A 15,209-nucleotide genomic window follows, 5' to 3' on the forward strand; every position below is an offset into this window, starting at 1 on the left:
ATACAAATACTTTCAGAGACGACTTCCTGACACTTAAATCAATACTCGATGTTAACAAATTTCTCTTCTCCAGAAACCCTTTCGTTGCCAGTGCCAGTCTACATTTTATATCCTCTCTACTTCGACCATCATCAGTTATTTTGCTCCCCAAATAACAAGACTCCTTTACTACTTTAAGTGTCTCATTTCCTAATCTAATTCTCTCAGCATCACCTGACTTAATTCGACTACATTCCGTTATCCTCGTTTTGCTTTCGTTGATGTTCATCTTATACCCTCCTTTCAAGACACTGTCCATTCCGTTCAGCTGCTCTTCCAAGTCCTTTGCTCTGTCTGACAGAATTACAATGTCATCGGCGAACCTCAAAGTTATTATTTCTTCTCCATGGATTTTAATACCTACTCCTAACTTTTCTTTTGTTTCCTTCACTGCTTCCACAATATACAAATTGAATAGCATCGGGGAGAGGCTACAACCCTGTCTCACTCCCTTCCCAACCACTGCTTCCCTTTCATGTCCCTCGACTCTTATAACTGCCATCAGCTTTCTGTACAAGTTGTAAATAGCCTTTCGCTTCCTGTATTTTGCCCCTGCCACCTTCATAATTTGAAAGAGAGTATTCCAGTCAACATTGTCAAAAGCTTTCTGTAAGTCTACAAATGCTAGAAACGTAGGTTTGCCTTTCCTTAATCTTTCTTCTAAGATAAGTCGTATGGTCAGTATTACCTCACGTGTTCCATCATTTCTACGGAATCCAAACTGATCTTCCCCGAGGTCGGCTTCTACCAGTTTTTCCATTGCAAAGAATTCGCGTTAGTATTTTGCAGCTGTGACTTATTAAACTGATAGTTCGGTAATTTTCACATCTGTCAACACCTGCTTTCTTTGGGATTGGAGTTAATATATTCTTCTTGAAGTCTGAGGGTATTTTGCCTGTCTCATACATCTTGTTCACCAGATGGTAGAGTTTTGCCAGGACTGGCTCTCCCAAGGCTATCAGTAGTTGTAATGGAATGTTGTCTACTCCCGGGGCCTTGTTTCGACTCAGGTCTTTCAGTGCTCTGTCGAACTCTTCACGCAGTGTCGTATCTCCCATTTTCTCTTCATCTGCATCCTCTTCCATTTCCATAATAGTGTCCTCAAGAACATCGCCCTTCCACCTTTCTGCTTTCCCTTCTTTGCTTAGAACTTGGTTTCCATCTGAGCTCTTGATATTCATGCAAGTGGTTCTCTTTTCTCCAAAGGTCTCTTTAATTTTCCAGTAGGCAGTATCTATCTTACCCCTAGTGAGATTAGCCTCTACATCCTTAAATTTGTCCTCTAGCCATCCCTGCTTAGCCATTTTGCACTTCCTGTCGATCTCATTTTTGGGACGTTTGTATTCCTTTTTGCCTGCTTCATTTACTGCATTTTTGTATTTTCTCCTTTCATCAGTTAATTTCAGTGTCTCTTCTGTTACCCGTGGATTTCTACTAGCCCTCGTCTTTTTACGTACTTGGTCCTCTGCACCCTTCACTATTTGATCCCTCAAAGCTACCCATTCTTCTTCTACTGTGTTTCTTTCCCCCATTCCTGTCAATTGTTCCCTCATGCTCTCCCTGAAACTCTGTACAACCTCTGGTTCTTTCAGTTTATGCAGGTCCCATCTCCTTAAATTCCCAACTTTTTCCAGTTTCTTCAGTTTTAATCTACAGTTCATAACCAATAGATTGTGGTCCACATCTGCCACTGGAAATGTCTTACAATTTAAAACCTGGTTCCTAAATCTCTGTCTTACCATTATATAATCTATCTGAAACCTTCTAGTATCTCCAGGGTTCTTCCATGTATACAACCTTCTTTCATGATTCTTGAACCAAGTGTTAGCTATGATTAAGTTGTTTTCTGTGTAAAATTCTACCAGGCGGCTTCCTTTTTCATTTCTTAGCCCAAATCCATATTAACCTACTATGTTTCCTTCCCTTCCTTTTCCTACTGTCGAATTCCAGTCACCCATGACTATTAAATTTTCGTCTCCCTTCACTGCCTGAATAATTTCTTTTCTCTCATCATACATTTCATCAATTTCTTCATTATATGCAGAGCTAGTTGGCATATAAACTTGTACTACTGTAGTAGGCGTGGGCTTCGTGTCTATCTTGGCCACAATAATGCGTTCACTATGCTGTCTGTAGTAGCTTACCCGCACTCCTAATTTCCTACTCATTATTACAGTTACTCCTGCATTACCCCTATTTGATTTTGTATTTATAGCCCTGTATTCACCTGACCAAAAGTCTTGTTCCTCCTGACACCGAACTTCACTAATTCCCACTCTATCTAACTTTAACCTATCCATTTCCCTTTTTAAATTTTCGGATCTACCTGCCCGATTAAGGGATCTGACATTCCACGCTCCGATTTGTGGAACGCGTTTTCTTTTTCCTGATAATGACGTCCTCTTGAGTAGTCCCCCCCCCCCACCCCCCGGTGATCCGAATGGGGGACTATTTTACCTCCGGAATATTTTACCTAAGAGGACGCCGTCATCAGTTAATCATACAGTAAGGCTGCATGCCATCCGGAAAAACAACGGCTGTAGTTTCCTCTTGCTTTCAGCCGTTCGCAGTACCACAACAGCAAGGCCGTTTTGGTTAGTGTTACAAGGCCAGATCAGTCAATCATCCAGACTGTTGCCCCTGCAGCTACTGAAAAGGCTGCTGCCCCTCTTCAGGAACCACACGTTTGTCTGGCCTCTCAACAGACACCCCTCCGTTGTGGTTGCATCTACGGTACGGCTATCTGTATCTTTGAGGCACGCAAGCCTCCCCACCAACGGCAAGGTCCAAGATTCATGGGGGGGGGAGTGACTATATAGATATGCAGAATAAAGATGTATTAATAACTTTTTAAAAAGTTTTGATAGTTTTCACATAAGAAAATCGAAGGCATTACTATTCATAACGCCCTCGCACGGACTAAAAGCAAGGGTGCAGCCTTTCAAAACTCGTTTTTGAAAGACAAGTTTCACACAGGCAGTTATTTTTCCAAATGAATGGTGTAAAATTGAATATACGTCAGCATTAATCAGTGTAATAAACGTTATAATAGTTTGTCAAATTTTTAAATGTTTATTGAAGTATTAATCAGATATACACTCCTGGAAATTGAAATAAGAACACCGTGAATTCATTGTCCCAGGAAGGGGAAACTTTATTGACACATTCCTGGGGTCAGATACATCACATGATCACACTGACAGAACCACAGGCACATAGACACAGGCAACAGAGCATGCACAATGTCGGCACTAGTACAGTGTATATCCACCTATCGCAGCAATGCAGGCTGCTATTCTCCCATGGAGACGATCGTAGAAATGCTGGATGTAGTCCTGTGGAACGGCTTGCCATGCCATTTCCACCTGGCGCCTCAGTTGGACCAGCGTTCGTGCTGGACGTGCAGACCGCGTGAGACGACGCTTCATCCAGTCCCAAACATGCTCAATGAGGGACAGATCCGGAGATCTTGCTGGCCAGGGTGGTTGACTTACACCTTCTAGAGCACGTTGGGTGGCACGGGATACATGCGGACGTGCATTGTCCTGTTGGAACAGCAAGTTCCCTTGCCGGTCTAGGAATGGTAGAACGATGGGTTCGATGACGGTTTGGATGTACCGTGCACTATTCAGTGTCCCCTCGACGATCACCAGTGGTGTACGGCCAGTGTAGGAGATCGCTCCCCACACCATGATGCCGGGTGTTGGCCCTGTGTGCCTCGGTCGTATGCAGTCCTGATTGTGGCGCTCACCTGCACGGCGCCAAACACGCATACGACCATCATTGGCACCAAGGCAGAAGCGACTCTCATCGCTGAAGACGACACGTCTCCATTCGTCCCTCCATTCACGCCTGTCGCGACACCACTGGAGGCGGGCTGCACGATGTTGGGGCGTGAGCGGAAGACGGCCTAACGGTGTGCGGGACCGTAGCCCAGCTTCATGGAGACGGTTGCGAATGGTCCTCGCCGATACCCCAGGAGCAACAGTGTCCCTAATTTGCTGGGAAGTGGCGGTGCGGTCCCCTACGGCACTGCGTAGGATCCTACGGTCTTGGCGTGCATCCGTGCGTCGCTGCGGTCCGGTCCCTGGTCGACGGGCACGTGCACCTTCCGCCGACCACTGGCGACAACATCGATGTACTGTGGAGACCTCACGCCCCACGTGTTGAGCAATTCGGCGGTACGTCCACCCGGCCTCCCGCATGCCCACTATACGCCCTCGCTCAAAGTCCGTCAACTGCACATACGGTTCACGTCCACGCTGTCGCCGCATGCTACCAGTGTTAAAGGCTGCGATGGAGCTCCGTCTGCCACGGCAAACTGGCTGACACTGACGGCGGCGGTGCACAAATGCTGCGCAGCTAGCGCCATTCGACGGCCAACAGCGCGGTTCCTGGTGTGTCCGCTGTGCCGTGCGTGTGATCATTGCTTGTACAGCCCTCTCGCAGTGTCCGGAGCAAGTATGGTGGGTCTGACACACCGGTGTCAATGTGTTCTTTTTTCCATTTCCAGGAGTGTGTATCGTATGTGGACGACATTGCAAATTTTACCCATACTATTGAACTGACCATCTACATTACATAATGCTACTGTTATTAGCTGATAACCAGTGAAGTAAAAATACTCATCGTATTTTTTAAGTGTCCTATATTCTTAGATGAGGTGATACTGTTCAAAACTCAAAGTCCCATAAACAGATGTCCAGGAACAAATGTTTGTTGAAATGTTTGATGTTGTTTGTGTTGAGAACAGACAGTGCCCGGTCGTGTACGGTGTCTCCATTTGTACCTTCGTTGCTCATTTCTAATTGATTGTGTTCGTTTCTGTAGTCTTTTGATGGTGGAATCCGCCCTGATAGCGGTGAGTATTAAAGCGCCGCTTCCGGGACAGGAAGGATTGAAATCTCTGGACGGATTAACGAAGAGGGTCGGTGTACCAGCCAGCCTGGATGTGGTATTTAGGGGGTTTCCCACTACACACCAGGTGAATGTCGACCTGGAACCCAAGTCCGGCCTCAGTTACACAATTCGCAAATATTTAGAGAAATTTCGCGCACTTCCACTTGAATAATGCTACACGCAGACTGTTCAGGTACAGACACTCGTCATGGGTGGAAGGGGGAGGGGAACCTGGTGGCGACAGGAGGGCCTCATGAACTTCCGGAAAGCGTCTTTCCAATACGTCTTTAGTAGTTTGAAAGTAACGTGGTCCATCCAGTGGCTGAAGATACTGTGTTGTATGACTCGGTAAGCAAACTAGACTGATGTGATCATCTCTCGCTACTTCTAGCAAATTGGCGCTGTTCATATGCGAAGCATGGCTCTCGATGATGATAAGAAACGGTTTAGTAACCAATCCACGAACAAGTCTACCTTAATGTAGGCTGACTGAGGCCACATTTTGGTAACTATCCCCGGAGGTGCCGTCCTTTGAAATTCTGGTTTGCTGTACATACACCTTCTTTATGCAGTACGGGGGTTATAAATAGCCTTCTGCATTACAACAAGCTAAAGAAGTAACTCCCTCGGCTTTATCTGACAATGTTACAACTTAAACATCTTTTCTGCTTTTACGAGCAATCACTTGTCCAGATACATTGTTCGTCTAGAGTCCAGTTTCATCAACATTCCTTATGAACCCAGGTTGTCAAGAAAATTATTTACTGTCAATACTTTGGTCATATCAAAAATAATCAGATACTTCTTTCCTGTTCATGCGTTCTGCTCTTGGTAGAAACAAACGTCACTTTCCTTATACAGGGCTCAGGGTTTCTTCTTAAAAAGGAACTATTCCCGTCATTTTCTCATCTCCATTAAATGTGCTTTTTAAACCTAATAGGTTCGCCATATTGTAGACTATCTCCCTGACATCTCTTGATGGAGCAACTCCTGTAGACTGGAGCTCAAGAATACGATTTACCTCTCTTTTCTCGGCATCAGGTTCTAATTGTGATGGAGATCTGGGACTTCCTGTACTGAAATAATTATTTTTTTCTATTTTTAATTTTTTTTAAAAATTCTGGTACTTAGTTATCTAACCCTGAAAGAATGGTTCGGTGTGGGGCGGCAGAGGGGTGAAGTGGACCGCGGTAGTCGTCGTGAGGTTGTGGACCTCTGCGACTGTGGGGGATGGAGCCTCTCCGTCGTTTCTAGGCCCCCGGTTAACATACAATACAATACAATACTTAGTTATCACACGTATACTGAACTGCCCGTAATGAAAGTTTTATTCACTACAGCGTTGACCGCGTTTCTCAAATCATCTTCACTCCAAGAAGCTCGATTCGTTATCCGATTATACGTATTTGGTTTGATGTATTTTACCAGCAAGCACAAAACAGGCGATTTAGACAAACTACACTACCCTGTATGCGCTAAACTGCAGCACAATAAATTGATACCCTATTTAGGTTCGCGTCTTGTCTCCTATTGTCTTCATGCGTCAACTGTCCTAAGCGCTAGTGAAGAAGACGCATCTTGCCTTTCCGGTGTAAAAATGTCTTACAAATATTAAACATTCCACATTCCACAATTTCATTACCATTAACCTATCTACCGCTTATATCATTCATTTTTCGTTAATTCCTTTGCACGCCAATTATATAACAATACTGCACTTTGTTTGTGAAATTTCATTTGCCCCACCCAGCCAATGAAAAAATTCCCTCCTAAAACTTTGGAATATGCTCCCAATTTCTACAGAATTTGCATCACACCTGTCTTCTACAGCTTCTAAGTTGCTACTAACAGACTGGTGCTGCCACACACCGACAAGTATGAAAACAGGAAGCGCATCTTCTCTCCTACCCGCGTCAACTCTGCTGGCTTTACCCTACAGTCTATGTGCTGTGAATGTCTTCAGGCCATACGATCACTATGTCAGACTACAGTTCTGGAAATGGATTCTAGTATGATGCACTGACTGCAGGTTACAATTTGCATTTTAATTACGGATGAAGTGGGTTTCACCCAGAATGGGATGTCCGCAGCTCGTGGTCTAGTGGCTAGCGTTGCTGCCTCTGGATCACAGGGTCCCGGGTTCCCTTCCCGGCCTGGTTGGGGATTTTCTCTGCCTGGGGAGTGGATGTTTGTGTTTTCATCATCATCATGTGTGACTGTGGCTAGATTGGACTGTGTAAAAAATTGGACTGTGTAAAAATTGGGAATTTGTACGGGCGCAGATGAGCGCCCACCAAACCTAACATCATCATCACCCAGAATGAGATACTAAATTACCACAATGAAGACGAATTCAAATGGTTCAAATGGCTCTGATGACTATGGGACTTAACATCTGAGGTCATCAGTCCCCTAGAACTTAGAACTAGTAACCTAACTAACCTAAGGACATCACACACATCCATGCCCGAGGCAGGATTCGAACCTGCGACCGTAGCGGTCGCGCGGCTCCAGGCTGAAGCGCCTAGAACCGCTCGACCACAACGGCCGGCGAACACGAATTGTCAGATGTAAATTCTCTAAACATGGTAGCAAGGCAATGGGCTCACTTTGGTATTAATATAAGCGCAGGAAGTGTGGGTGATCAGTTTATTGGACCATACACTTTACTAGACAAAATTGCATTTGCTGTCCATTACAAATTTCACTATTGGAGAACGTTAGTCTTGCAGAAGGAAAACGGATGTGATTTATTCATGGTGGGGCACCACCCCATTTTCTGTTCCTCATACTAGATGCGACAACACTCAACGCAAATGTTTACTGAGCAGTAGATTGGTCGAGGAAGACCACCAGCATAGCTTCGCCGTTAACCTGATCATAATCCCTCGGATTTCTACTTGTGGCGCCGGCCGCGGTGGTCTAGCGGTTCTAGGCGCTCAGTCCGGAGCCGCGCGACCGCTACGGTCGCAGGTTCGGATCCTGCCTCGGGCATGGATGTGTGTGATGTCCTTAGGTTAGTTAGGTTTAAGTTGTTCTAAGTTCTAGGGGACTGATGACCACAGATGTTAAGTCCCATAGTGCTCAGAGCCATTTGAACCATTTTGAACCATTCTACTTGTGGCGAAATTTAAAGGCACTTTCATATTCCACACCTATCCATAATATGCACATGTTGCAAGAACATGTTCCCATAGTTGTGACCAAATCATCTGAGAGCAGCTTGGTGTTTTCGAGTAAGTTTGAATAAATGCGTCACTGATTTCATGCCACGTCAGGTTTCTATGTAAGCTCAAGCTTTGAGAAGGTGGCTGAAAGACGTATAAGAATGAATAGTAACCACATTGAACATCATCAGTAGTGTCAACAGGTAGATGGTAAACATAGGACAGAATGCCTCATATCTCAAGAAATATTTATTTATAGACATATAATTTTAGGACTTTGTTTCTAGTTTTGACCAATACTGTATCCTGTAAGAAATTGGAAAACATTTTTGAATACCATGTATATAAAAATCTGTAGTTTTAAAAATCATTGAAATAAATGTTACTTAAAAAATGAGTGGGAAAATGAGGAAGCAACTGTCATTAAGGTACATTGCTGAATCTGTGGCAACACAGCAATTTATCTCTTAACTGCCTAATCAATACATGGAGTTGTTCATACTAAAGGATTTTACACACACACACACACACACACACACACACACACATAAAAATAATGATTTAATAGTTTATGTTAATCACAGCAGAGCAGAAGTTACACTTTCAGTATTATATTTTTCTTTTCCAGTGAAAGGAAATATTATAAGGAAAGAAATCGAAAAACATTGATTTAATAATGGCACTAAAATTACAAACAAGAGAAGGTTTATATATAATTCAAGGTTCGTTATATTTCATTAAAGAATGATAGAAGAGGTGATAAGTAATGTTATATTAGTGTATTTCGTGTTTTGGTAATCCTCATCTCGAGCAATTATTGTGATACACGACATAGGAGATCGTTAATACAGGCTTTGTGATTTTGTGTCAGCTATTTGAACCTCTATATCATTGTAAGAAATGAATGCAATGAACTAATATATAAAATAACCTGCAATGAGGTCGAAATGGAAAATTTTATTGCACCGACTGATGTGGCACATTGGTGAAGACACTGGCCTCGAATTTTGGAGAATGGCATTGCATGTCCCTCTCCAACCTTGCAGATTTAAGTTTCCTATGTGTATATGCAACGTATCATGGTTTTCATTACATTGTTCTCAATCAATTACTACGTAAATTTTCATGTGTACTATTTTAATCTTTCTCTTATGCGTTATAAATTTGGAACTTGAAAAATAGTGTCTTGTAGACGTATTTTATTGCTGATGTGCACATAACTGCTTAGAAGATCATATATTCACATATTCATGACCGTACATCTTGAATAGTTGTAGAAAAATATCCTCCATGTATCACAGGCTTAACAGTTGGTATTACTAATGAAATTATGAAAAAAGACGTTTTGTGAGGTTTTAGTGAGTGCTTTTCTATGCATCAGTGTTTCAAGATTTTTAATATTTTTGGTTCATTTCGCTTTGAAGAAATATGCAATAATTAAGTTTTTATTGATTTGTGCGTTTATTTTTGCACTGTTTACAGTTCATTGCTCCAAGTGCCAAGGAAATGGAACAGTGGGTAACTGCGATATGCCTGGCTGGGGAGCAGGAGCAGTCTTCAGTTTCTCCACTCAGCGCTGACCAGGAGCTGTATGATGATGTAAATGCAAAACCCGCAAATAACCACGAGCAAGAAGAAATCTATCACGTTATTTCAGACATCTCTGGTAGTGACAGTGTTACAGTCCCATCGAGGAAACCAGTGCCTTTACCAACATGTCGATCCCCTGAACAAAATTCAGTTTATGACGATGTCTCTTTCCGTTCGGAAGAATCGACATATTACAATCTTGTGGGCCAAGGCTTTAGAGACAGTGGTCCTTATGAAGAAGAGATTTATGATGATATTGGTAACTTTGAAAGAGTGGGAAGTGTGAGACCTTCTCCTACGAAAGAGACAAGTAAAGTGGAAAGTTCGAAAGCTTCTCCTACTAGGGAGACAAACAGTGGTAGCCAAATTCAACAACTGATACAGAAAATGGAAAAATCGTTCAGTAATAGGAAACTTCCATTAATGAAACAGCAAATTTTTCACCCGGTGAAGCTTCCATCAGAGGGTGATACAGGCGGAGAGCTGTACGAACCTGTTGAACACATAGACAACCAGACCACTAGTCAATTTGCCCCGCAGTTACCTCCAAGATCTCATTCCGCCTATACTTAGCGAGGCCTCAGGCAAACTACCTGTGTATGAACACACAATATTTCAATAATACTTACCCTTAAAAATGGTGCCAAAAATTTCTTATTCTCATATTTTTCACACGCTCCAAAATGCTCATTCAAATGGACTGGATATCTCCATGATTATATTTTCTAAGCCACATGCTTGTCCGAAAATTTTAGAGTAGTTATAACGTCCCATTCTTCCCTTACGAAGAAAACAGGATTTAAATATTTAATATTGAGACAATAAGTCTTAATTTATTTGAAGTAGTATTAGTGTGAACCGTTTTAAACCTTTTTTATGTATTTTATTGTAAGTATTTTTTTCAAACTGAAAAACTATGTTTCTGTTTGTGATTTCTACAAATGTATCTGTAGAAGAACTGGAAAAATACTCTGTCTTTGGAAACGTCATTACATAGTACACAATATGTTTAAACGGAGAAATAATTTGGATTTTTCAGTTCATTTTTATTTTTGTAAGTATTGTCTATAGTTCGTTTGTAGTAATTTATTTTATTTACAAAGTTTTTGTGTTGTCCTAGATTACGGATAAAGAAATGTACAATACAGGTTACATCACTGAGAAACTATTAAATATTTTTGTATCATAAAAGTGTGTAATGGTGTCTTTACAGTCCTCGTAATTACTTACTACTTCTGACACATAAAAGTCATCTGCAAATGTCTGGTATTGTAGAAAACACTAACTATTAAGTTATTAATTTACAAGCGAAATAGCACCAGTCACTGCCGTGTAAAAAATTCCTGAGTCACATTTATAGCATTTCTTTGTCTGTAGATGAATCTACACTGGTGTCCAAAATTAAAGCAATAATCCGAAATTTTGCAAGGTTGCGTGCGTTCATTTTGCCAGAAAATAGTATAATCAGGTAATAAAAAAGAAGAAATAATATAAGAAATTCAGAACGTAAATAACTGCAACATGCATAACGGCAGACAAAAATTCTCTTCGATTTTTCCAACTTAACGGATTTACACAGACATTCCGACAACTGTTAATGCGCTCAATATGGGGCGTTACCATCGCTGGCAGCTATACACGCCTGACAAACGACGGGGCATGCTGTGAATAAAGTCATCAGTCTCATGTTGAGGCAATAACGCCCATTCTTCCCGCAGCACTGCTCGCAAGTCATGGAGAGAGGTTGGTGGATCCTGACGTGGTGCAACCTGCGTCCCTAGTGCATCCGATGTACTCTATGGGATTCGATTCGGGAGAGCGAGCAGGCCGTGGCATGAGTGCAATATCTTCAGTTTCCAAGAAAACGTCAACCACGTGTACTCTGTGAGGTCGAGCATTATCGCCCAGTAATACGAAGTCTGGGCCCACAGCACCTGGCAACAACCGCACATGAGGTCCCAAGATCTCTTCACGATAACGTGACAGTAGTTAAACCTTGCCGACTTAACCGTACAATTTCGTGAAGAGTGGTCAGCACAGTCCCTGCCCACAACGTTAGGGATCATCCTCTCGGTATCAGTCTCTTTCCACAACGGCTGGGTTCCGAAATCGTGTCCCACTTTCCCTCCAGATGAGAATCCGTCGAGAATCACTGTCCAAAAAATGGTTCAAATGGCTCTGAGCACTATGGGACTTAACATCTGAGGTCATCAGTCCCCTAGAATTTAGAACTACTTAAATCTAACTAACCTAAGGACAGCACACACATCCATGCCCTAGGCAGGACTCGAAACTGCGACCGTAGCGGTCGCTCGGTTCCAGACTGAAGCGCCTGGAACCGCACGGCCACACCGGCAGGCAACCACTGTCCAGACCAAATCGGGACTCATCTGTGAAAACAACAGTGACCCACTGTTCGACCGTCCAGGTGACCTGTTGAAAGCTCCACTCTAGACGTTCCCTTCTGTGGAGACGCGTCAGAGGTATACATACAGCAGGTCTCTGTCAATAAAGGCCACTCTGCCGAAGCCTCTGTACACCGTTCACTTCGCTACAACACGTCCAGTGAATAATGTTACGAGGTCAGATGCCAGGTGCCGTGCAGTACTAAGGCGGTACCGTCGTGCCCTTGCAGCCAAATAACGGTTCTCTTTCTGATGTTCCACACGGTCGGCCCCGCCCTGGTCTTCGGGTACAGTTTCGATCTCTCTAAACTGTCGCCACATCCGAAAAATAACAGAACGATTCACATTAAGCCATCGGCCGACATCAGTTTGCGACTGTCCTGCTTCCATTCTTCCTGTGGTAGTCCATCGCAGAGAGCTTGGTAGGCGTCTTCTCTGTGCCATACTGCACCATCTGTGACTGTATACAGCGATTGTGGATGCGGTACTACCCGGCAAACACTATCAAGTTTGATAAGTGCACTGACGTCACCGTTGGCGCAGCTGCCCGTTGACCAGAATGCCATCTTCTGTGCAGAACACGATCGCACGGACATATGTTGTCAGTTTGAATGATTATATCATGAATTAGACACAGGGCAGGGAAACAGTGGTTTGTTGCTTTAATTTTGGACACAATCGTACATTCAAACATATTTTTTCAGGGGGCGTTGGAGTGGTACTGAATCTTAAGAGTTACGAAAATCTAGATACAACATATCAACCTGGTTACCTTCCCTGTGACACTTAGGGTGTCATGTCTGTAGAATACGAGTTATATTTTGCATAATCAGTTATTCCAGGATACATGCTGACCGCCAAGGAAAAGACAATATTGTTGTTCCAAGTAGGCCATTATGTTTGACATCAAAATATAGTGCTGATACAAATAGAGATGACTGATACAGAACGGTAGATCTGCGGCTCACTTTTCTAGCCTTTTGTGTATGTTTGTGAGAGTTGTTCTCTTCCCAGTAGCTGGGAATAGAGCACCATTCAAAGGATCATCGGTAAATTTTGATTGAGAATGAAGCTATCGCCGGCCGGAGTGGCCGTGCGGTTCTAGGCGCTACAGTCTGGAACCGAGCAACCACTACGGTCGCAGGTTCGAATCCTGCCTCGGGCATGGATGTGTGTAATGTCCTTAGGTTAGTTAGGTTTAATTAGTTCTAAGTTCTAGGCGACTGATGACCTCAGAAGTTAAGTCGCATAGTGCTCAGAGCCAATGAAGCTATCCCGCTCAAAAATCCTGAAATGAAACTGTCGTTGTCGAATTTTAGTGATTTCAGCAACACGGAGAGCATTCATAATTGCAACATTCATCATTACAGTGTTACGGCAAACTGTCTGATGACAACATTCGATGATTCTGTTTTGTCAAGATACGTTTGACACGAGAATTCAGCATTTCCCCATTCGTTCTGCAACTGTTTATTTTGCTCCTGTAACGTCAACAAGCGTCTGGACACTATTGTTGTGCTACTGACAAGTGGCACTCTTTACATTTGATCAGAATTTCTGAGGATCCTGCGATTTTATTTTGTTTTGGTAATTGTTTTCTGTTATCCAAACGTGTTTCCAGTTACCTTTAACTGCCGGTTGCTTCCTCATGTGCTTTGTAGCCTACATAGTGCACATGGAGGTGGTGTTTCCTGAACAGTTGCCTAATGTCGTTAGTACAGAGTACCAGGAGCAATGTCTGCTCTTACTGCTTGGTGTGTTAAGTATACAGTAGTTTGCTCTAGGGCTCGAACTTAAACCACACTTTTTCTACATATTCATGACCTAAATGAAATTACATTACATTATATTAATTATTGTTCCGTGGATCATGAATACCACCTTTCGTGATGATGTGGAACGTGTCAGTTTAACATAGGTTTTCATTACACATTTTTTTTTATACAGTCACTACTTCATATCTAAATACGGTTCTCATATGTGTATGAGAAGCGAAATGAAGTTTCGTTAACAAATTTACCGAAAATGCTATTTTCCTGCCTTTTTGTTATAACAATCTGAAAGATAGTCATCATTGTTGCTACAACTGCTTCCTAATTACTAATCGCACACCGTAAGGGAACATCTTGAAAGAGGTTATGTTTGTTTCTCAGCAACAATTGCAGCTCAAGTAACTTCCTGGCAGGTTTAAACTGTGTGCTAGATCGAGGTCCAATCCTAAACCGTTGCATTTTGCAGGCAACGGAGAAATTATACAGGCACGACTCACGACCCTCCTCACAACATGTGTTTTCCTAACTTCTCAGCAACTTTCGTTCACACGTCAATGCAAAAAAGGATAGGCAAAGGTTCGCGTTCGAGTCGATTTACAACACACAACTTGGATGTTACAAAAGTTCCATGAAGGCGCAAAATCCGTAGTAGAGTAGAAGTTTCGTTCTGTTAACAGCCCTCAGAACGTGGCTAAGCCATTTCTCTGCGACATCTTTTCTTCCAGGGCTAGTAGTCCAGCAACGTGTGCATGTGAACTGTGAGGTTTGCCGAGCAGGACACAATTACTGATAGAATTGAAGCTGTGGAGTCGGGTCGTCAGTAGTGACTGTTGCCTGGATGGCTCAGTCGGTGAAAGGTAAGAGCCTTGGTTCGAGTCCCGATGTCGCATAGAGTTTGAACGTGTCGAGAAGTTCCACCATGCATCCCGCCGATGCGTGTAAGAATTATTCTTAAACTGTAAAACGTTTCCATCATAGCTGAATTGGTGAACTACCTGTTCATTTTAGTTTTTGGAGAAAGGTTTCAGAATAGTTTCACAGCAAGTCTCCCTCTTGTCCTCTCTTTATAAAAAATACTTCTTTTCAATCTAATGCGCGGTGTGCAATAATCTCGAACTACTGCAAAATGAATGGCGAACATTTGTGCTAGTAAACTAGGGTTTCCTCTTGAGTTTTCAGTTACCTCTTAAGATGAATCAGATGAGATAAAACAAATGCGTCGCTTGCACAGACATTTCATTTATTTCAAAACATATCTCCCTACTATCAACTTCAATAAGTAAGTCCAACTGCACTTCAGAGATGCTTTAAACTCTGTTTGTTTTTGTGAATACGTC

At 42.7% G+C, this 15,209-nt stretch overlaps 1 protein-coding gene across 1 annotated transcript in view; it reads left to right on the plus strand.

Moving 5' to 3' along the window:
- Positions 1-10,548, plus strand: part of LOC124722329 (src kinase-associated phosphoprotein 2-A-like) — a 240,685-nt gene extending 230,137 nt beyond the window's left edge. The window contains exon 4 of the mRNA XM_047247505.1: positions 9,588-10,548. Within this exon, the coding sequence (XP_047103461.1) occupies positions 9,588-10,268 (681 nt within the window). The 3' untranslated portion in view covers positions 10,269-10,548. The remainder of the gene's footprint in view (positions 1-9,587) is intronic.
- The last annotated feature ends 4,661 nt before the right edge of the window (positions 10,549-15,209 follow it).

Source organism: Schistocerca piceifrons, chromosome X (assembly GCF_021461385.2).
Source record: "Schistocerca piceifrons isolate TAMUIC-IGC-003096 chromosome X, iqSchPice1.1, whole genome shotgun sequence".
Taxonomy (NCBI): Eukaryota; Metazoa; Arthropoda; class Insecta; order Orthoptera; family Acrididae; genus Schistocerca; species Schistocerca piceifrons.